The sequence below is a fragment of the Balaenoptera physalus genome, assembly GCF_965194825.1.
Source record: "Balaenoptera physalus genome assembly, chromosome: 5".
NCBI classification, from domain to species: domain Eukaryota; kingdom Metazoa; phylum Chordata; class Mammalia; order Artiodactyla; family Balaenopteridae; genus Balaenoptera; species Balaenoptera physalus.
The window spans coordinates 33454072-33477102 of NC_138884.1; the positions used below are offsets into that span (position 1 = coordinate 33454072).

Consider the following 23031-nt stretch of genomic DNA (forward strand, 5'->3'; position numbering starts at 1 on the left):
AGAGACAAATTTAGAGAGAAATTGGACGTTAGAGTGTAGGGTGAAGGAGGAGGAGGAAAACACAGGAGGCATAAGGATGGAGGAAGATGATGAATTCAGTTGTGGTCCTGTTGAGTTAGGTTGCTGTGGGCCATTCAGTAATACAACCCAGCAGGAAACTGGGTACAGCACTTGGCAGCTTCAGTGGCATTGGACTTGGTGTTTACCATCTACCTCCTGCAGCTCTCCTGTCCTTTGACTGTCTCCACAGTGAACCAGGCTGGTCCTCCCCCAATTTGGGGACCTGCCCATTTTCAGCCATTGCTCCTTAAGTGTTATTTCCCATCGTTGCCTTGTTTGTGTTTCGCCGTCCATTCACGTGGTTTCACCCTCAGAGTGTCTCTCTACAATCTGTATTTTTCTTACCTTTTTCCGTGTTTGGAACTACTTTTAGAATCTTCCTTATATGGTGTGTCTCCAGTTCTCTTCCTTTTATACTTTTCTTAGTCATTTCAGTATAATTTCAGATGATTCATGTAGGACTTTGCTTCTTTCTCCTTCAGCTCCTCTCCTTCAGTCACCTGTTCTTCACCTTCCCTCAGCCATTCCCTCTGTGCTCTCTCCTTAGATCTTGTCATTACGAGGACAGGCACCCCCTCTGTCGTCTCAGTTGCAAGGCTTTCTCCTTCTGACACCACCTTCTATTCTTCACTGCTTACTCTTTTCTAGTAAGTATCCTTAGCGTACAATCAACTGATCCTACTGTTCTCAGCCCCTCACACCCTCACTTCTTTCCTTGCCAAGTGTGAATTTCAGTCATTCATTAAAGTCACTCTTTTCAGTATACTCAACTCCATTGCCCTTCCTTCCCTTTACTGTACTTGTCTGCACAGCTCCAACTTAAGTAAGATTCACCTCTGCCTTCTCTCTTTCTAGAGAAATGTATTCAACCATGTTCACTGGGTTCACTTCCGATTCCTGACCGCTGGCTTCAAATCCCATTAATCCCAACCACAAATCATGTTCCACTGTCTTAGTTCCTTCATTCTCCTAGTTGACGGATATTTCATATTTTCCTCCTTCTCTAAGCCTCTGGCACTGCCTCCCTTTCCTGATGAAATAGAGGTAATTCGAAGAGCTCATCCACTGCCATGGATGCCCGCTCCATCATCAGTGCCCAGTACCCTGTCCGTACCCACCCTGCTGTCCCCGTCGCCGTGGGAACTGTCTGTGTTCCTGACTGAGGCCAGCCTCTCTGTCCAGCTGTTTCCATTCCCTCTTCACCTCCCCTCTCTCCTGGTTTAGGATCTCACTCAAGCACTTCTTCCTTTCTTTCTTTTTGACACCAGCTTTGCCCTTCTACTAGATGAATCCCATCAGTGTACAAAACTGATTCTTAATTTCATCCATCTTTTAAAAAAAACACCACCACTATCACCAGTGAAAAAACCCTGCCTTGACCAGTCTTCTCTTTTGTCTGCTGCCCATTTCTCTTTTCCCATAAACAGTAGAAATTCTTCTTTTTTTTTTTTTCTTGCTGCATTGGGTCTTCGTTGCTGTGTGCGGGTTTTCTCTAGTTGCGGCGAGCGGGGGCTACTCTTCATTGTGGTGCGCAGGCTTCTCATTGTGGTGGCTTCTTTTGTTGTGGAGCACGGGCTCTAGGACGCGTGGGCTCAGTAGTTGTGGCTCATGGGCTCTAGAGCGCGGGCTCAGTAGTTGTGGTGCACAGGCTTAATTGCTCCGTGGCATGTGGGATCTTCCTGGACCAGGGATCGAACCCGTGTCCCCTGCATTGGCAGGTGGATTCTTAACCACTGCGCCACCAGGGAAGTCCCAAAAATTCTTCAAAAAGCTCTTATAGTCGGGTCTCCCATTTCCTTCCTCTTGTGCTCCTTTGCGTCTTCTTCAATCAGGCCCTTGCCTCCACCTCTCCACTGGGTTTTTCTGTTGTTGTTGTTAAGGCCATCATGATCTTGTTGTGCTACAGCCAGTGGTCAGTTCTCAGTCCTCTTGTTCTTTCCTGGCAGTAGCATCGGACATGGCCAGTCACCCTCTCCTCTGTGATACACTCGCTGCACGTGGCTCAATAATGTCACACCTGCCTGCTTTTTCTCCCACCCCATTGGCTTTTCATCTTTTTTGGACTCCTTTACCAGTTCCTCATTTCCCAGACTTCTTGATGTTGGAGTTCTCTGGAGCTCAGTCTTTAGATCTCCTCTCTGCAGCCCTATGATCTTGTCCAGCCTCAGGACTTTCCATGCTATCCATGTGTTGGTAACTCCCCAGATTTATTATCTGTACCTGAATCTCTTCCCTGAACTCCAGGTTTTTATATCCAGCTGCCGACTCAATTGCTTCTGGGATGTGTGATAGGCATTTTGAATAGTACAGAGGTTGGGGAGACTGAATGGTTTTTGTAAAATTTCCAATAATTCTTGGGGGAAAGAAGATATACTCTCTTTATGGACCCAACATTTTATATGGGTATATTAATTCAATCTTATCATATAAATGCTACCATGTAAACCTTTTTAAAAAAGTAATACATGCTCATTGTAAGTCTTGTTCTAAAGCTCTTTGGTTAACTTGGAAAATATCTCTATGTGTGTATCTCCTTGAGTCTTTGGGCTCATGTGACTGTAATTAAGTTGAATTACAGACTTCTGTTGTCTTTGCTTTATTTCCTGATTTCTAGACAGGGGAACATCTATTCAGGTTTGATGTTACCATCAGCCCCCCAGGTTTGATGTTTCTGGGGGCTCTTAGTTCCCTGCCACCCCCGACTGTCAGTATGTTGCTGTTGGTCTCCCACTTTTGGAGCAAATTCTGGAGAGAAGGGGAGTATACTCTCTCAGAGGTCTCCACCCTGATTCTGGGGTTTTGAAGGCATTTATTCAGTGAAAAGTTGAAATGAGATAGGCTCTTCTTTTGTCTATTTCCCTGATTCCTGGCCAAGCCGACTATTGGGGATTATAAGCAATTTGTTCCTTGTTTATTAGATATGAATTCCGTGAGGGTAGGAGCCTCGTGTTAGTTCCTACAGTGCTTTATATGTGGTGGGCATTCACCAAATTTGTACTGGATTAAATGAAATTGAATTGTTGCTTAGCAGTGACAGGACTGGGATTAGATTCAATCAGGCGATGGTTAGTGAACTGCCCTTTTCTTCCGCACACACTGCAGCACTGTGAGCTCCAGTATTTGTATTCTGCTGAAAGAAAATAAACTTAATGCATTTTGGAGCATGTTGGTATTGCAGATGGGTTTCTGATGGGGTTTGTACAGAATTCCTATTGCGGACCTTCATATATAGCAGTTTCACCATTGATTGCATATGTTCCATGTAAAGTTTTTTGTCTTCTTTCCTGGTATCAGTCTTTGCTATTTTTTATTCCTCGTGTTGGAAAAGCAGTCAGGTAACATTGTGACAATAGGCAACACTTCCATAAACTGCAAAATGGAGCCTGGCCTTGCGTTTGATCCGTGTACATGTAAATCAGGAGCTTTCACTTAATTGTTAACATGAATTCAGATCAGGTTTGATTGCATGTAACAGAAAAACTCAAAATAAGATGGCTTAAACAGTGTAGAAGTTTAATTTCGTCTCTTTGTTTGGAAGTCTACAGGGGATCCGGTCAGTGTTGGTATGCTGCTTGGTGTCAGACACTGCCCCCTCTTGTGCATGGTTTACCTTTCTGGTCACCTTAGGTCCAAGATGGCAGCTCCCATTTATTATGTAGCATTGTCTATTGTAGTAGGAATGCTTTCCAGAGGAAGTGCACACTACCTTTGCTCGTATACCATTGGCCTGAGTGGAGTTGTGTGGTTATGCCTAGCTGCAAGGAAGCTGGGAAGTGCTGAGGCAAGGAAATGTCTGGAAACAGAAGAGAGCAATCCATGTGCTGTTCTAATACTTGGGGAATCTCTTAGGAAGAATGAAGGGGAGAAGAGCTGGGTGGGTTGATTTCCACCTAGCCGTTACTGCTTTGATTCTCGATGGTTAGGAGGATGTGTGGTTCATTTTCCTTCCCTCAGTTCACTGAAAGGTTACTTTGACTATCTTAGTTGAGAGGTAGCATTTAGGAACACATGTGCCAAGAACACAAAGTGGAAAGATAATCCAGAGAATGGGAGAAAATACTTGCAAATGATATATCCGAGAAGGGACTTGTATCCAGAATATATAAAGAACTCAGAACTCAATAATAAAAAGACAAATAATCCAATTAAAAATGGGCAAAAGTTCTGAACTGGACATTTCCTCAAGAAAATATACAGGTGGTTATAAGCACATCAAAAGACACCTAACATCATTAGCTATTAGGGAAATACAAATCTAAACCACAATGAGGTATTACCCACTAGGATGACTATAATTGAAAAGCCAGATAATAACAAGTATTGGTGAGGATGTGGAGAAATTGGAACTCTTACATACTGATGGTGGAAATTTGAAATGGTGTAGCTGTTTTGAAACACACTTGTCAGTTCTTCAAAAAGTTAAATATAAAGTTACGTGACCCAGAAAATTCTGCTCCTAGCGATCTGAACAAGAGAAATGAAAACCCATGTCCGCCTAAAGACTTGCACAGGACTGTTCATAGAAGTATTATTCATAATAGCCAAAAAGTAGAAACAACACAAATATCCATCAACTGATGAATAGATAGATAAATGTGCATGACCATATGATGAAATCTGATTTGACAATAAACATACATGAAGAGCTAATACACGCTATGTTTCATTTTGAGGCAAATTACTCTCAGAGCCTGAGATTGTCTTTGCCAGTATTTTATTTAACACAGGTTCACTGTGGGAATTATAATAATTTCACAAGCCAGTAGCATATAGGATGAATAATGTCTCAATGTATACTGTCTCTAATAGCATACGTAACGTCTCTTAATAAGCTAATAAAGAAATACCATACTCTAAACCAATAATAGATTAATTACACTGTTGTTCCAGGCAAGGGAAGATGAAGGGAATAAATTTAGTTGAGATGTACCTTTCTACCAGCTGACTCTTGGGAGGAGACAGCCTGACCCATTGAGAGCAAAAGTGGAAAGTCCCCGGTTGCTAGGGAACGAGGGGGCCCGTGTGGATGGGCAAGATCTTCTTTGTGGGGCTGCTGCCTGGCTTTTGCCACTGCTGGTAAGAGTCACCTTCACCACAGCAGGAGCTAACGCCCCACGGTCGTCAGAGAGCTATTTAGATCAACAGAGGGTAGCCTTGCCCAGACCGAACACACTCGAGTAGACCTTACAAACGCTGCGTATTCAGAGTCCAAATCCCCCCTCTCCACGGTTGCTTCCTCACGTGCTCTTATTGATAGGGCTCCAGCAGCGCCCTTCACTAGCTGAGTTATGCAGTGCTCTCGGCAACCTCAGATGTGGACGATGACCTCCTGACTCACAATTTCACTTTTATACCGAAACAGTAACTTTGCTCTTGAAAACAACTTCACTCTTTTTATTTTCATAAAATGATTTTTTCTTACAAAAGCTGAAATTTATCAAAATCTTTTCAAAAAAGTTTTACAGCAAGACATAGTTATTTCATGTTGAATATGGATGCATTTTAAAACATAGGATATGATTGTCAGTGGCTAAGCCCTGGAAACGTCCAGTCTGGTAAAAAGTGAATAAAGCAAAACACAAAACAAAGCAGGAAATGATAAGGAGGGCTTGGTGGAATTCAGAGAAGATTCCAAGGCAGCTGGGTGCAGAGTCCTTCTGGTAACCCAAAACTGTGTTCACCTGTCGGTGGGTGTCAAGCCAATAGATAAAACCAAGCCAAAGATCAGGAGAAGGAAGGATTTATTACCTGCAGCAAGTAAGGAGAACACCAGGGATCTTTCCCAAAGCAGTGTCTCTCCCAACTTCACTTTTAAAAACAACTTTATTTTTGTCATAAACAAGAAGATTTGAAATTATATCAAACCACTACAACGTGCTACAACGTGGATGAACCTTGAAAGCAGTTTGCTGAGTGAAACCAGCCAGTCACAAAAGACTACATATTGTATGATTCCATTTATATGAAACATCCAGAATGTTCTACACTGGCAAATCTGTGTAGACAGAAAGTAGATTAGTGGTTCCCCAGGGCTGAGGGTTTGGAGGAAAATAAAGAATAACGGCTAATGGGTATGGGTTGTATTTTTTTTTTTAGAGCGTGATGAAAATGTTCTAAAATTGATTTTGGAGATGGTTGTACAGCTCTGTGACTATATTAAAAGCCGTTGAACTGTACACTCTAGGTAAATTTTATGGTGAATTATATCTCAATAAAGCCTAAAAAAAAGGAACACTGCTGCAGATAAAGGAATACTTACCATAACTAAAATCAGGCTTTTAAATGACTATAAACATTCACTACTTCACGCCAGTCACACTTCAAATACCACGGGCTGTGAAATGGTCACGTCACTGGTTTTAGGTTGGAGAAGAGCATTTTGTGTACTTACTTTCCCCATGGCAAGCTGTAGTTGGTCAGGAGATGCAGCGTTCCTCCCTGAAGGGTGAAATATCCCCTGCCCCCAAGATTTTGTTATATAACTTGCTTTTCCATTTCACTGGCATGCCTGCCACGTGCTACATTGTGCTGTGACCCTCACACACTTGCTTGCTAAATAATTGCCATTCTGTGAAGTTCTCCCACACATCACAGCCAGGCGCCACTTAAAGAAAATGCTTCCCATTTTGCTTTCATTAATTTGACATTTCAAATATTATATTTGGTTTGATGTTGCCTAGGTCCTAGTATATTGCACTTGAAAGGATGTTGGCAAGATACTTTTTTTTTTTGATATAAATTTATTTATTTATTTATTTATTTTTGGCTGTGTTGGGTCTTCGTTTCTGTGCGAGGGCTTTCTCTAGTTGCGGCGAGCGGGGACCACTCTTCATCGCGGTGCGCGGGCCTCTCACTATCGTGGCCTCTCTTGTTGCGGAGCACAGGCTCCAGACGCGCAGGCTCAGTAATTGTGGCTCACGGGCCTAGTCGCTCCGCGGCATGTGAGATCTTCCCAGACCAGGGCTCGAACCCGTGTCCTCTGCATTGGCAGGCAGATTCTTAACCACTGCGCCACCAGGGAAGCCCCTATACTTCGTATTTTTATAATTCACCCATTTGTATTTTCATGATGATGATGGGAAGGTGAAATCACCTATGTATCTGAAGCAGTATGCATATTTAGCCTGCATTTATACCAGAGACTTTATTTAGCATCTGTGTGCATGGTAATGTACTCTTTATCACTTTAAAAGAGTGAACTAAGAGCATACTGCTTCCAGAAGCCCATGCAATTGGACTGAATAATAATGAGAATGTTTCTGTAGCACATTAGCTGGAGTAATATTTGTAGGTATTTTATAGTGCATGCCATTCAGGCAACTAAACAGCCATTGACTGTGTTTGACGCTGAGGATGGGAGAGTAAACCAGAGACTCAAAGGCCTGACCTTAAGGGAACTCACAGACTGGGAGTGTTTGCAAACAAATAACAGTTTAGAGGTCTGTCTAAGGTGCTTAGGGAGCTGAGAAGCAACAGGGAATAGGGCTGGCTGGGAAAGGTTATACTAGAAAAATTGATTGTTAAATTTAATCTTGAAGATTTGGTCACAGTTTGGAAACTCGGAGGAAAAAAGGCCCAAAGCAAAAAAGGAATCATAGAAATCTTGGGAAAACCTGTTAAGGTAATCCTTGAAGTCTGAGGTTCTCAGCAGTGAGTGATTTTATGTCTGGGGACATTTTGACTGTCACAGTTGGGATGGGGAGGGCAGCAGGGGTGCAGGCTGTTGCTACGAATGTCTAGTGGATGGAGGCCAGCAGTGCTGGTAAATGTCCAGCCCAGGACAGCCCTCCCCAGGAAAGCACCGTCTGGTCCAACCTGTCAGTAGGGTTGCTGTTGAGAAGCCCTGTTTTAAAGCATTGGAAAAGACAACTCCAAGAGTTTGTGGAATTGAATGGAATTGTACTGTTTTCTTTTACGTGTTTACAGAAATGTATTTATGGGCGTACATTTCAATTAAAAAAGTGTAATAGCATAATTGGTTATAGTACAGGGGATGAATAAAGCCACAGTGCAAAGGGCTCTCTCTGTCTGGCGTTATCCTTTCAGGCGTGGTGCATTATTCAAGAATTCTGCTAAGATTCCAGGGTAGAGAGAAGAGGAAAGGAAGTCATTTTAAAAGAATTTAGGTGGAATTGGTAGAAAACGGAGTGGGCAGAATTAGAAATAGCATTTCTTGTATATAGCCTTCTGTGTTTTTCAGAGAATGTAAGATTTTTACCCTAAGGATGGTATTGTTGATAGTGGCATACTGAAAGCCACATTTTATATTGGTTCCAATATTTAAATGGAAATCTGAATTGACATTCATATGAATTTATTCATGAAAATGCATGCTGAAGGACATTGGAGTGTGGATAATCAAAAAGTTTTTAGCTTTTGTAAATAAAGTCATAATGAACAATTGTATACAAGGGTTTGTGTGGACACACGTTTTCATTTCTCTTGGATAAATACCTCTGAGTGGGATTGCTGGGTGTTTGGGTGTGTGTGTGTGTGTGTGGGTGGTGTGTGTGTGTGTGTGTGTGTGTGTGACTTTTAAGAAAATTGACAATTGTCCAAAGTAGTTTAATCCTCTTACCAGTGATGTATGAGAGTTCCAGCTGCTCCACCCTGTAACCAACCTTTGATAATGTTAGTGTTTTTCATTTAAGCTAATCATGACTAGTGATGTTGATTGAGTGCTGTTCCATATGCTTTCTGGCCAATTATATTTCTAACATTGTGAACTGTCTATTAAAGTCTTTTGCTCATTTAAAATATGTTGTTGGTCTTTTTGTTATTGAATTGTAGGAATTAAGTTTTCTGGATACTAATCCTTCATCAGCTGTATTAATTATGAATATGTTAATTGTGAGTATTTTCTCTGATCTGTGGTTTGCCTATTCATTTTCTTAACAGTGCTTTGATGAGAAGAACATTCTAATTTTGATGAAGTTGAATTTATCAGTTTAAAAAAATTTTATTGGTAGAACTCTTTGTTCTGAGAAATCTTTACCTATCCCAAGGTTGCAAAAAACATTTTCCCATGTTTCCTTCCTCCCTCCCTCCCGGGGAGCTCCTTGGTTGTGGCATGCATGTGGGGTCTAGTTCCCTGGCCAGGGATCGAACACTGGGCCCCCTGCATTGGGAGCACAGAGTCTTAACCACTGTGCCACCAGGGAAGTCCCCGCGTGTTTTCTCTTTGAAAGCTTTATAATGGGTCTATGACTTGTGAAGATTTTTGGGTAGTGTGTGGTGTGATTTGTGGAGATTGTGTGTTATTTATCTTTTCCTATACAGATAACCAGTATTTCTAGCACCATTTGTTGAAAAGGACTTTCCTGTCATTGGATTGTTTTGGCACCTTTGTCATAAAACACTTGTCTGTGTATTTGCATGTCTAATTCTAGCTTATTCTGTTCCATTGGTTTATTTGTCCTTTTGCCAATTCCACACTATCATTAATACTGTAGCTTTATAGTAGGTCTTGAAGCCAGGTGGTATGATTCCTCTGGTTTTTTTCAAAATTGTTTTGGCCATTCTAGATCCTTTGCATTTCCATATAAATTTTACAGTCAGTTTATTTGTAGGAATTATTTTAAGTATTCTGGATACTAATCCTTCATCAGGATCCTTCATCAAAAAACCTGCTGGCTAATATTTTCAATATGGAGTTTTAATAATTCATGAGTCTGAGCTTCTATTTATTTAGTCTTGAATTTCAGCATTGTTTTATAGTTTTCAATGCAGGGTCAGGGATAACTTTTGTTAAGTTTCCCTAAGTATTTTATGTTTCTGGGTGCTATTTTAAAATGTATTATGTTTTTCATTTCATTTTCCAATATACTGTTAGTATATAAAAATGCAGTTCGTTTTTGTCCTACTCTATTGCTGAGTTGATTTATTGCTTGTAGTTTAAGATTTTTTTTTTTATTGTACACAATGGCATCACGTGTGAATAAAGACAGCTTGCTTGCTTTCTTTCCAATCTGAATGCCTTTTATTTATTTTATTTGTCTTTTTGTACTGCCAAGACCTCCAATAATATGTTGAATGGAAGTGGTGATATTGGGCATCTTGCCTTATTCTCCATCTTAAGGGGAAAATCATTTATTATTCACTGTAAAGTATGATGTTAGCTGAAGATTGTAGGTGCCTTTTATATTGAGGAAGTTTTTGTCTCTTCCTAGTTTTAATCATAAGTAGATGTTGACTTTTGAAAAAAAGACTTGTCAGCATCTATTGAAATGATCATTAAATATTTTTCTCTAATTTGTTAATGGGTGAATTGCATTGAATTTTCTAAGTTAAACTAACCTTGCTTTTCTGAGATAAACTCTACTTGGTAGTCATGTATTAACTTCATTGGATATTGCTGTATTTTTTTTTGCTAATATTTGGTTGAGGGTATTTGTATTTGTGTTTGTGACAGATATTGTATGTTATGCTCTTTTTTTGTAATGTCTTCGTCTGATTTTGATATCAGGGTTATGGTGGCTTCAGAGAGTTGAGAAGTTTTCCATCTGGCTCTGTTATTTCAAAGTGTCTGTGTGGTTTCTTCCTGAAGTGTTTGGGAGAATTTACCTGTGAAGCCATCTTGGTCTAGTGGGTTTTTTTGTGGGAAGTTTAAAAATTACAGATTCAATTTATTTAGTATGTAAAGTGATATCCAGATTTCCTAGTTTTGTGTGTTAGTTTTGATAAATTGGTTTTCAAGGAATTTGTTTATTTCCTCTAAGCTTTTGACTTTATTGGAATAAATTTCTTCATAATACCTCTTATTTTCAAAGAGGATCTGTAGTGATACCCCTTTTTTAATGCTTGGTACTGAAGTTTTTCATTTTTTTCTCAATAAGTCTTGCCTAGAACTTTATCAGTTTTATTAGTTTTTTCAGATGACCCATATTGTCCATATTATATTTCATTGTTTTTTGCTTTTATTTTTATTTCCTTTGGATTTTGGTTTTCTTTTAAACATTTCTTAAGATGGAAGCATTGATTTTGCATTTTATTTTGAATGTAGACATATAAATCTATAGATTTCCTTCTAAAACAGCTTTAGCTTGCATCCCACAAATTTTGATGTGTAGTGTTTTCATTGTAATTCAGCTCCAGAAAATTAAAAAAAGTTTTATGTGATTAGGACATAGGTGTTGAATTTTTACCCAGGTGTTATCTAGAAAGAGGATTTATTTATTGATTGATCGATTGATTGGCTGCATTGGGTTTTCGTTGCTGCGCGTTGGTTTTTCTCTAGTTGCGGCGAGCGGGGGCTTGTCTTCGTTGCCGTGCAGGGGCCTGTCATTGCGGTGGCTTCTCTTGTTGTGGAGCGCGGGCTGTAGGCGCGCGGGCTTCAGTAGTTGTGGCTCGCGGGCTCTAGAGCGCAGGCTCAGTGGTTGCAGCGCACGGGCTTAGTTGCTCCTTGGCATATGGGATCTTGCCGGACCAGGGCTCGAACCCGTGTCCCCTGCATTAGCAGGCAGATTCTCAACCACTGTGCCACCAGGGAAGCCCTGTCATCTCTTTCTTTTGCTGCTTTCAAGATTTTCTTTTTATGAGGTGCCTAAATGGGGTTTTCTTTGTTTTATCTTGCTTGGGGTTCATTGAAGTTCTCGGATATGGGAGTTGATAATTCTTCTCAGTTTCAGAAAATTTTAGCCATTATCTCCTCATATGCTTCTTTTGCCCCCTTTTCTCTTTCTTCACATTCTGGAACTCTAACTGCATTATGTTAGATCATTTGATACTGGTTTCAGTTACACCTGCAGGATTTTAATTTACTGAGGTGGCTGAGTGATGTCATGTAGAGGCTAATGCCATTGGAAGAGAATTTTATTCCTTACACTTTCCAAGAGAAGAGGGCACACCATGCCACATAGGGCCATGTGGGGAAACACCAGGTTTTGGTCACCAGGTTTTCCCCCCATGCCACATAGGGCCATGTGGGGAAACACCAGGTTTTGGTCAGGAGTCAGAAAGGAGTGAGGGGAAATCCTAGACTAGAGCTTTTACTTCGGTGTCTGTAAGGCAGAGAAGGGGAGAAAGCATAGGATTAGCTACTCTGAGTAATGTTGGTGAGCTCTAGGCTGTAGGTGTGGTTTTCAGTTGTCTGGTATCTGGCCTGGGGGTGATTTTAGGGCAGGGGAAATATTGGCTGGGCGTGTGAGTTAGATAAAGGGGGCGGTTGGGGATATAGACTTGGGTTTGGTTGCTTTGCATGTGGAACGTGTGCTCCTGAACTCTTCATCATTGTTATTTTATTTTTCATTTCTTGCATATCCATTTGTGTCTTTTTAATAGTTTCCATCTCTTTGCTGAAATTCCCATCAGTTTATGTGTGTTGGCCGCCTTTTGCCATGGATCCTTTAACATATTTACTGTTGTTTTTAGGTTTCAGTTCCCCTCCCCCTCCCCCAGCCATACCTGGGCTATTTCTGGGTCTGGTTCTCTTGACTACTTCCTGTCTTGATGTTGGGTTACATTTCTTTGCTTCTTTGCATGCCTTGTAATTTTCTGGTTGAACACCAGGGATTGTAAGAGAGCAGTAGAGACTAAGTTAAGTAATATTCATATCTGGTAAAGGACATGCCCATTTTTCCATCAGGCTGCTAATGCGTAGGGCTGTCAGGTCAGTTGGCGGTTGAGCTGAGATTGGGCATTGTTGTTACTTTAGTTAGATTCTGTTAGTCACGGGCTTCCTGTGATTTGAGGATGCTATCTGAACCCTCTCCGGAAGCTCTCCCGCCCTGCCCCTCAGTCTTAGCGGACACACCTCTTTCAGCTCTGCCCTCAGACTGCCCCTGAACACCTGGGGAAACACTGTGGGAAGGAGTGAGAGGGTGGGTTCACATTCTCTTCGTGTCTGTGTCTTCTAAGGATTTAAACCATCACGCCAGCTCATACTCTACCTTTAAAACTTTGTTAAAATCCTGTTTTCCTCATCTCTGATGGCTTCCTCTTTGTCCTGCTGCTTCACAAAGGTTGAAAACAGCTGTATGTGCACATGTGCCTTCTCTCCAAGAAAGGACTTGTTACTTTCTGCATTTTAGTTAACTAGGAATTTTTTGCATTTTCAGTTCTCATATGGTTCTTCACTTTACTTTACCTACTTGCTGTGCCGTGCGGCATGTGGGATCTTAGTTCCCCGACCAGGGATGCAACCCACGTCCCTGTGTTGGAAGCATGGAGTCTTAACCACTGGACCACCAGGGAAGTCCCATCAGATGGTTGTTTAACATAAAGCAAAACAAAACTGTGATTTTATAGATTCTCCATCTTGTTCATGTTCTTAAGGTGAGAATGATGTTGTCTTAACAACTTCTACACAGCTGTTCTCTAATGATTAATGGGTTGAATTCACTTTTACTGGAGAAAACAATCCTCCTTGTGACTATATCGTTGCTTACTTGCTCTATTTGAAACACCTTTTTAGTGGACAGAAGAAAGAAGTTGTTATAAAGTCTTCCCCCTTAGTAAAATCAGGAAACATGCTTTAATTATCTCAGGAGAAAATGTATGTATTTTAAAAATTTTCCAGCAACCCTTATGAGAAGCTGATTATGACTGCTACATTTCTAAAACTTTTAAAAGTGTTTTGCTTGGATTTGGCACTTTCCCCTTAGAGTATAATTTAGTGCAGGACTTGTAATGTGCTGGGGTTTTTTTTCCCCTCTTCCTTTTCAACATTCCTCTTAGAAAAGCATTAGAATATTCCCGATTTGTTACCTTCATAAATTTTGGTAGCTGCTTCTTAGTTTTTTCTCTTAATTTCTCCATTTACAATAATATCAATTGACATCTCATAAATGTCTTGTGAATGTTTCTCTCTGCTCATGTATATTTTCTTAATATACGGGCTCATTGATCTGCCATGTAGAATCTAAGGAAAATGCATGTCTTCCATGTGCTTCGATAGCACTATAAAAAATGCAGTTGAAAGAGAATTAATAGATAAGGGGTCAAACATAGAATACAGATAGACACTAGTTTCCTAAAACTGTTTCTCACGCATCTGCCTTGGGTAGTGTCTGATGCGTAATAGTCCATAGTGTTTTGAATGAATGAATGAAACGAGATTGAGGTGCTGATTTAAGAATAAGAACCTGTTTAACCTGTTTCTTCAGATTTCAGTTCTCAACCTTGTGCTCTACAGATAATAATTTTGGTTTTAAGTAAGGACAGACTGTCCCGGCCAGGTGCTCTCTTTTGTCTGGTCCACTTTTCCTTCGTGAAGTTTATCCCATTGCCTTTGTATGCCAGGAATCCGCTTTGCCTTGCTATGCACGCAGGATTATCCAGAGCTTAGCACAGTGTGTGATACACAGCCCGTACCCGATGTTAGTTTGGTCGAGATGATTATTTGATGAAGGAAGAAGAGGAGGCGCTGTCCTCAGCTGGACCCGTGTAACGCATTGCAGCAGTATCTGCTCCAAGAACCCCAAATTAGAACGTTCTCCATCCTGGTTCTAGCTTCTGGGGAGTTGCTAATGTTTCTTCCTTAGCTTCTCCGTGAAATGAAAAAGAGATAATTGCTATTTCTTTCTTTATGTAAATGTGAATAATCCAGCACATTGTTGTAAAATTTTCTGTTCTTCACTAGCCTCTTGGTCACCATGTTGTTCTATATGTCCATTAAATCTTATTAATAAAACATGTCTTTGTTTCAAAAACCAGAGAATTTTTATGGTTTAAGGATGAGATGCTATTAATACTGTAGTTTAAAATGTGTCCTTAAGTCTCAGTTTGGCTTAATGATTTCCTAGCAATTGATTATTAAAAAAGGGGAGGACACTTGAGAAATTTTAAATGGTTGAAACGTGTTTTAGCGCACGATGTTTCATTTAGAGGTAGGGGCTTATAGTGGATGGCTGTGGGCAGCGTGTGTGGTAGGATGGGGCCCAGCTTTCTGTCATACTGGTGACTGATCCCTTTAAGTAACATGTGGCAAGTGTGAAGTGTTCCGAGGAATCACTACAGTGTGATGAATTTATTCTCCAAACTGGAATTGTTGTGAGTTACCGTGTTATCATTTGTCAAAATGGGAACAGAAATAGAATTCTTTCCTTGTAGGTGATAGATTGCTACTGACTCTCTTATCTTTCAGCAGGTTGATTTGTTTGTTCTCCGCCGTATCCCTTAAAGGGCTAGGGGGCTCAAGTCTGAGGCATCATGCCTCGGAGGCAAGGAGTAGAATAACGCTTTAGTTTTTATGCCACATTGGATTTCTATCCAGTTGTAATATGGCTGTTTCGTCTGAAGCCTGACGATTGCTTTTGTCCTTGCTTTACTATCTGTAGTTCTAGCTCATGGCTCTTCATCATTCAACACTTTTGTCTTGTCTGCCAAGGTATCAGAACCGGTCATTATTTCTCTTATCTGCTGCTCTACGTACGACTTAGTTAAGAGTATCCAACCAGGGACTTCCCTGGTGGTCCAGTGGCAAAGAATCCACCTTCCAATGCAGGGGATGTGGGTTCGATCCCTGGTTGGGGAACTAAGATCTCATGTACTGCGGGGCAGCTAAGCCAGCACGCCACAACTTTTGAGCTCGCGTGCCTCAACTAGGGAGAGAAAACCCGTACGCCACAACTAGAGAGAGAAAACCCGCACGCCACAACTACAGAGAAACCCGTGTGCCTCAATGAGGATTCCGCGTGCCACAACTAAGACCCGATGCAGCCAAAAAAAGGAAAATAAATAAATAAAATAAATGAATATTGAAAAAAAAAAGAATATCCAACCATATACTGGTAGTAAATATTATCTCCCCTCGAGTATGAATGGAAAACCTTAGGGGGAAAACAAAAGGAAACTAGAAAGCACAGGAAATTTCATCAGGTTCGGTGTCTGATCTTGAGTATTATAAGTATAGTAAGTCCTTATTTGCTACAGTTGTTTTTGGCTCTCACTGAATCCCTTAACTAGTTATTGACGTTATATTGGAAATGATCTGTCTTTTATTCTTTATTCTTGGAGTGACAGCTTTCTTACTCATTATTTTGTTGCCCATAGTATGTAGTAGCACCTCATGACTATTTCTCAGGTCCATTCATTTGTTTTTCCTTCATTTTGATCACTCTGTCTTATCCTCTGAGTCTTCTAACAAATCTTTGCGCCCACCCCTCTTCAGTCTGTTTTCCGCCCAGCAGCAGCCAGTGTTCATGTACACCTTTAATCTGATCATGTTAACCCCCTACTAAAAACTTTCAGTGACATTTAGGATAAGCAAACCCTTAGCATGGCCAAGGAGGCCCTTTGTGGCAGGACCCCAGGCTGCATCTCCAGCTTTCCATCATGTTGCTGGTCCAGCTGGTTTGTAGGACCCGTGATGAGGCTGATCCCAGCTCCAAGAAAGTGCGCTCTTTCCTCCTAGGTGCCTCCTTGGTCTAGGGGACGACTCTGGCCCTATTGCTCCTGCATGACTTATTTATCCATAAAGCCTCAGATTAAATGTCGCTTCCCCAGGGATGCCTAACTTCCAGGGTTAGGCTAGGCTTTCCTTTTCTAAGTCCATAGCACCTTGAAATCCTGAAGTTGCCCAAAGAGACTGGCAGCGGAATTAGCTCATCGACAAGTCTCCTAGACCACAATGATTTAGCATATTTGAAACTGAAAGCTTTTATATGTGGACACGCATCTCCTGATGTCCTGCTCACTTCTTCTTTTCCTTCTAGGTAGCTGGTTTCACTCATTTACACTTACCTGACTCCCTGGCAGCGCTCTGTGTACTTGTAACTCATTGATTATTTGTAATTTGTTTACCTTTTGCTTTCTGTGCTAGATAGTCAGCCCTTTGTGGGCTGTGCGCTCAGCCCAGTGCCTAGCAGGTAGTGAGATATTTAATAATTCCTGACCCTCTGGTACAAGACCTAAAGCACAACGGATAATCGTTCAGTGGTCATTGAACTGAATGTTTGTAAACCCCGTGTTTGTATTCCCGTGACAGACTTTGCCATTTTTAACCTGGGGTCCCGTTTTCTCTGCTGGTTTTGCCATTCCTGGATTAGAAAAGCTGTTAACTTTCTGTTATATATTTGCTGTGGCCTCTTACTGTCCGTTTTATACTTTAGTTCACGTAGTTACATATTAAGTGTTTGAATCCATTCCATATACTTTTGGGAGAGGTCTTCAGCTGTTTTTTTCTCCTTTACAAGAATGGAGCAGTCAAGCAGACCTGAGACCCCTGTGTGTAAATATTGTTTTATCACTTAACCGATGTAAAGAAAAACATGCCTGCCATCTGAAGTTTTCCCTCACAATTTTAATTAACTCCCCTGAGCCCAGTGTGGGTTACTAAGAATAAGGGCCAAAATCTTCACGTCCCATTCGAGGCACTTCTTAAAACAGCCTGGTTTTCTGGGCATCTTGCCTCGATTCTTGCTCCAGAAGGATGCTGTGCATAGAAGAGCAAGAGGAGGTGGAATCTTGGTTGCGAGCTCCATAGTGCCAAGGTGATGGCAGAGCCGGGCCAACGCTGAAATGTTTAGGGTAGACAGTAAAGAGCCATTTTGCTGTTCAGCAGTGGGGTAGGGGGATTACAAGTGATGTTTTTTCCCACAAAATTCATAGTCTGGAGAAAATGGTTGAAGACAACAGACTATCAGTTGCAGCTATAGTTACTTGGTAGTGAACTTGAAGCACATAACTTCTCAGGCTTTTATAACCATCACGTGGGGAGAAAGCCTAACGCCTGTGGGTGTGAATATTGGGGGCATCGCATATTTGTATTTGGCATGATGCTTTTGGAGTATTGCATGCTTTATAGCACTTTATAAAAATTGTAGCGATTATTGAATTGCACTTGATTCTTGCTGCTTGCTTTACTTGTAAGAGATTACCCAATACTTGAAAATGAGGTGAAGTACTGTTACAGGAGTGTTAACTTTAAAAAGTATATTCAGTGTCAAAGGAGAATGAATGTTTACTTTCCATTTCAACCATCTATTTTCATTTCCAGTTGTCTATGGTTTGGAATATTCTACCTTTTCATCCCTTGCCAGAAAGGTTCATTTTTAATACTTTTGATCAAATATACAAAATTTGTTTCATTGGAGAAACCACCACAGTTTAAGAGGAATTATTAATGGCTTTTCTACCTAGGACTCCTTCCCAATATGAAGAGTTTTCTGGCAGACTCTCTAAATGTCCAAATAAACTGAACTGAGAAAGATTGGCATTTGGCCCTGAGGACCAACCCAGAGCTCTAAGAAAATACAGAGGAAACACCCTAAACAGTTAACAGTGCTGTCTTCTTGAAGTAGAATTGGGATGGGATGAAAGATGATTTTCTGCTTTCACTCTGCCCATGCCTGGGTAACAATAAACATGTATCTCTTTTATAAATAAAATTTAATCATTACTACCACCCCACACCTATTAGAATGGCTACTTTCAAAAAAAAAAAAAAAAGAGAAAGAGAGAGAAAATTACAAGTGTGGGTGAAGATATGGAGAAATTGGAACCCTGTGCATTGTTAGTGGAAATGAACAATATTTAAAAAAAAAATTACATTTGACCCCTCTTGTGAGACAAAACTATTTCTCCCTACTCACAGAACACTTCTGTACTCAGAATGGTGTGGGTTTCTCTGCACTAAGCAATTCTTCAATTCTCTGTGGAGACCAAGCGTCCTATGATTGAACTTAGTTTTGACACTAAGTGGAGTTCATGAAGACCCAACAGATCAAGGGCTCAAGACTGCCCCCCTACCGCTTCAGATGCCAGTCACAAGTCCAGGTTGTCAGCTGTGCTTTTGGTTATAAAAATCAGGCATTCCCATGACCCTGTCCTTGAGTTTGATAATTTGCTAGAATGCCTCACAGAACTCTGGAAAACAGTTTACTTACTGTTGCTGATTTATTACAAAGGATATTTTAATGGGAACAGACGAAGAGATTCATGAAGCGATATGTAGGGCAAAGTATGGAGGAAGGGGCTTGGAGCTCCCATGTCTTCTCTAGGTGCTCTCCCTCTAGCATCTTCATGGGCTCACCAGCCTGCAAGCTCTCTGAACCCCAAGGATCTTTATGGAGGCTTCATTGTGCAGGAATGATTGATTAAATCGTTGGCCATTGGTGTTTGAAGTCAATTTCCAGCCCTACCCCACTCCTGGGAGGTGTATGGGTGGGGTGGAGCTGAAAGTTCTAATCCTCTAATCACATGGTTGGTTCCCTTGGCAACCGGCCCTCATCCTGAGACTTTCCAGGAGCCCCCCAGTCCCGTCAGCTTATTAGTATACAAAATGACACATCATTGCAGAGATTCTAAGGGTTTTAGGAGCTGTGTGCCAGGAAATAGGGTCAGAGACCAGACATACATTTATTATGTCATGCTGGACAACTCCACTTGTGGGTATATACCCAAAAGAATTGGAAGCAGGGTCTCAAGGAGATATTTGTACACCTATGTTGATAGCAGCATTGTTTACAGTAGCCATGTGGAAACAAGCCACATGTCCATTGATGGATGAATGGATAAGCAAAATGTGGTCTGTACATACAGTGGAATTCTGTTCAGCCTTAAAAAGGAAGGAAATTCTGACGCACGCTATAGCATGGATGAAAATGGAGGATACTTTACTAAGTGAAATAAGCAAATCACAAAAAAGGCAAATACTGTATGAGTCCACTTCTAAGAGTTACCTAGAATAATCAAATTCACAGAGACAGAAGGAAGAAGGGTGGTTGTCAGGGGCTGTGAGGAGGGGAAATGGGGACTTTTTCATGGGTACAGAGTTTTAGTTTTACAAGATGAAGCGTTCTGGAGACTGGACTCAACACTGCTCAACTGTGTAGTTAAAAATGGTGAAGATGGTATATTTTATGTTCTGTGTATTTTATCACAATTGAAAATTTAAAAGAAACAATCACCACAATGAAAAATTAGAAAGTAGAAAAGGAGGTTTGTTTTTAGCAGCCAAGGGGTAACCTGATCTGTTCCTGGTGTCTTGCAGGCCTGGAGTTTCTTTGACCATGCAGGCGTTTTCGGAAGAGGAGAGGAAGCAGTGGTTGGAAGCTCTGGGTGGAAAAGAAGCTGTAAGAATAACCAATGGTTGAGTTTTATTTCAAATCCTGTAGAGTTGGCTTGTGTTCGTTTTCATGTTGTTTTTGCTTTATAGTATTTGAAAAAAGTTCCCTGCTGAAACTGGTGTCTGAATTCCTCTTGGAAGCATTCGGTATTCTAGAAATTTGGCTTGAGGTAGCAGGGGCACACATGAGACTGGTATATCGTTAGTTTTTATTTTTGATTTTTCTTGACTTTGCTGCTAGGATTTGCTTTGCTTGAGGAACTCATCTGAATCCTCAATTTCTTTTTTCCTACCTGTGACAGTACTTTGGGTGATGAACACAATAAATGCTTGCAATTTGATCTCAGTGGAGATGGAACACTAAATATGAGGCTGTGCAGGCAATATTAGAAGTGACTGCTCTACTTATTTTGCATCATTTGCCAATTTATGGTTCAGCCTGACGATTCACAGGGTGCAATATTATGTAGCCGTAGTGAATGGGCCTCTGTATTCAGATTGGTTTGAGGAATAAATTAAAGGCAGTGATAGAGATCCAGAGGCACAGGAATTCAGTCAGTTTGCCACCTTATTCAAGCACTACCTTCCCCTCAGTGGACTGGTGGCATTTGGGAGCTGAGAATTGGATAGCTCATCTGTTGAATGGGGGGGACTTAGTGAGGATGATTATAGAAAACACCGTAGAACCAATTTCAATCAACTCCGCTTACAGTCTTATGACTCTGAACAAACCGCCAGTGCAGGTACCAGGTGGGCTTACCTGGAGAGCATTTGCCATTTCAGCAGGATTTAAAATAAAAAGAGGAAAGAGCATGATTTGCAGAGTGGAAGAGGGGTCATATATAGTAAAAAGAGAGGTGTCAGGATAGAGCTTATGAAACGGGCAAAAGATATTGTTATCTGATGGTAGTGGGGAGCACACTGAGAGCGTAGGAAATAAGGCAGAGAGGCTGGGCAGCAACGCGTGTGGCAATCTTGATGTGGTGTTTGAGAAATGGAAGCCCAAATTACATCTTTTAAAAATACATCCTATATAGGAGAATGTATCATTCTTGGAGGAAAAAGGCAGTGATTGGAATTGTGTATCATTTTCTTATGCTTGATCTACATTTAGCCTCCGTGGTTTTATTTCTATTTACTCTTAATTTGTCCTTGAAAATTTTAGCGGGGAGTCAGGAGTACTTCCAGCATTGACAGTTGCTGAGATCCAAAACAGGTTGTCCTAATCCTCTCTAGTAAAGGCAAGGCAGTGACTGGGACTTGTCCCCCCAGAGATTCAAGAAGTTCTTTGGAAAGTGAGTTTGCTTATTTGCATAGCAAAATGATCCCATGACTAAGTCATGAAGAAATAAGTCTATTGCCAAAGGCAGTGTAACCTTGAAGACGTATAAGCTCTCCTTTAGAGTGAAAAAGCCAAGTAATTAATTCGAGATATACAGACAAAGGCAAGTATGTAGAAAGAAAATAAATATTCAGCTATGTGTTTACAAGGGGTCACTTAAGGCACTGTGTATTTTTTCCAGGTGATGTATGTGCCTTGCAAATAACGGGACGGCGCTAGAATTCTCAGAGGCAGCCTGGGATCATCACCTTGATATTTCAGATGTGGTTATTAAAATTATGGGCAGGAGTCATGTGTTTCTTAAGTAAACAGCAGATTTTACAAATAGTGATGAAAAAAATGAGCTTACTGATTAGAATGCAGCCATTCGTTTGAGCATTTCAAATTTACATGAACTTTCAGTCCTGGCCCCTTCATCTTATTTTTGCTACTTTGGCAATATCTCAGTGAGAGACAACGGAGACCCACAGTGCTCCTTTTTGTTACCTATCTTTGCATGATAGGTGATTAACCAGTGTCAGTGTATTTTTTGTACAGTCCCTAGGTGTGCCTACTGGAATCACTTTTATTGATTTGCTAAAAATATTGTTTCCCCCTTTTCTCTTTTATTAGCTGTTCCCTAGTTTCAATAGAGCCATCATCCCAAGACCAGAAGGAAGTAAGTGCTGATTTATAAAAATGACTGTTGTCTCCCTTTCTCATGAGTTATTTTGTTTTTATTACTGATGTCAAACTGTTGCTGGGTGCTTACTCTCTGTACCCTGTCTGTGTTAGTTCTCTAAGTAGTAGGTGTCTTATTCATTGAGGACCTCCTCAAATTTTCCTGGACAGCTGTAACCCTCCTTGATCTTTCCCATCTCTGAGCGTTTTTCTTTCCAGTCTTTCTATATAAAACCGAAAAAAACTTTCTCTGTAATTCACTTTGGTATTTGTTTTTATAGCCACAAATGAATACATAAGAGTTTCAGTTATGCATCTGTCAACTTCCTAAGTTGTAAACGCCTGTGGATAGGAACTGTTTACCAGGTCCCCTGTTCTCAACCCTTCTCACCTCCATCCTTAATATCCTTTATCCTTAAAGTCTCTTGAGTATGGGCTGTACAAATAGTATATAGCATTGCACCTTAGAAAATAAAACAAACAACAACCAAACACGTTCAGGTATTCTAGGACAATAATTTTCACTTGCACTGTATGCACTAGAGGCAAAGGAAGTACTCCCTAGCTCTGTACTCTTGATTTGTACTGAGATAAAGTGAAAATGTGATCAAATTTGCTGGGTTCTTTATGAATCTACTTTTAATATCTTTGGAGGAATGAAGCTACATTTGTCAGATGTCCACAGTTTGGAAACATTGTTAAATACCCATGATTTTGAAATGATCATGATGTGTATATCACTTAGCCTGCCACTGGAAATTGACCTGGTGCCGGGGAAGGTTGTCAGTCACCGAAGTACCTCTTCTTCCCCTTCGTCCTTTCTTTTGCTTTTCTTTCTCTTCCCTCTTTCTCTTTCTCTCTTTCCTTTCTTTTCTTGTTTTTATAGAAAAACAAAAACATGCCTTGCTTTGGAAAAGTAGTTTTGCTAAGCAGAAAGAAACACTTGCATTTTATATAAATGTTG

The 23031-nt window shown here is 40.8% G+C and overlaps 1 protein-coding gene and 1 long non-coding RNA gene across 7 annotated transcripts in view; both read left to right on the forward strand.

The window, feature by feature from the left end:
- ARHGAP10 (Rho GTPase activating protein 10) overlaps window positions 1-23031 on the forward strand; it is a 319062-nt gene that overhangs the window by 152993 nt on the left and 143038 nt on the right. For all 6 annotated transcript variants that reach the window (XR_014264077.1, XM_082463359.1, XM_082463358.1 and 3 more), the window contains 2 exons: window positions 19991-20072; window positions 22020-22065. Coding sequence is in view for 5 of the 6 variants with exons in the window: in XM_082463359.1 (XP_082319485.1) it covers window positions 19991-20072; window positions 22020-22065 (128 nt within the window). In the remaining variant the exon portion in view is untranslated. The remainder of the gene's footprint in view (window positions 1-19990; window positions 20073-22019; window positions 22066-23031) is intronic.
- On the forward strand, window positions 1730-15749 carry LOC309661653. Its single transcript, XR_014264141.1, has 2 exons — window positions 1730-11939; window positions 11997-15749. It is a non-coding gene; the product is annotated as an uncharacterized lncRNA (long non-coding RNA).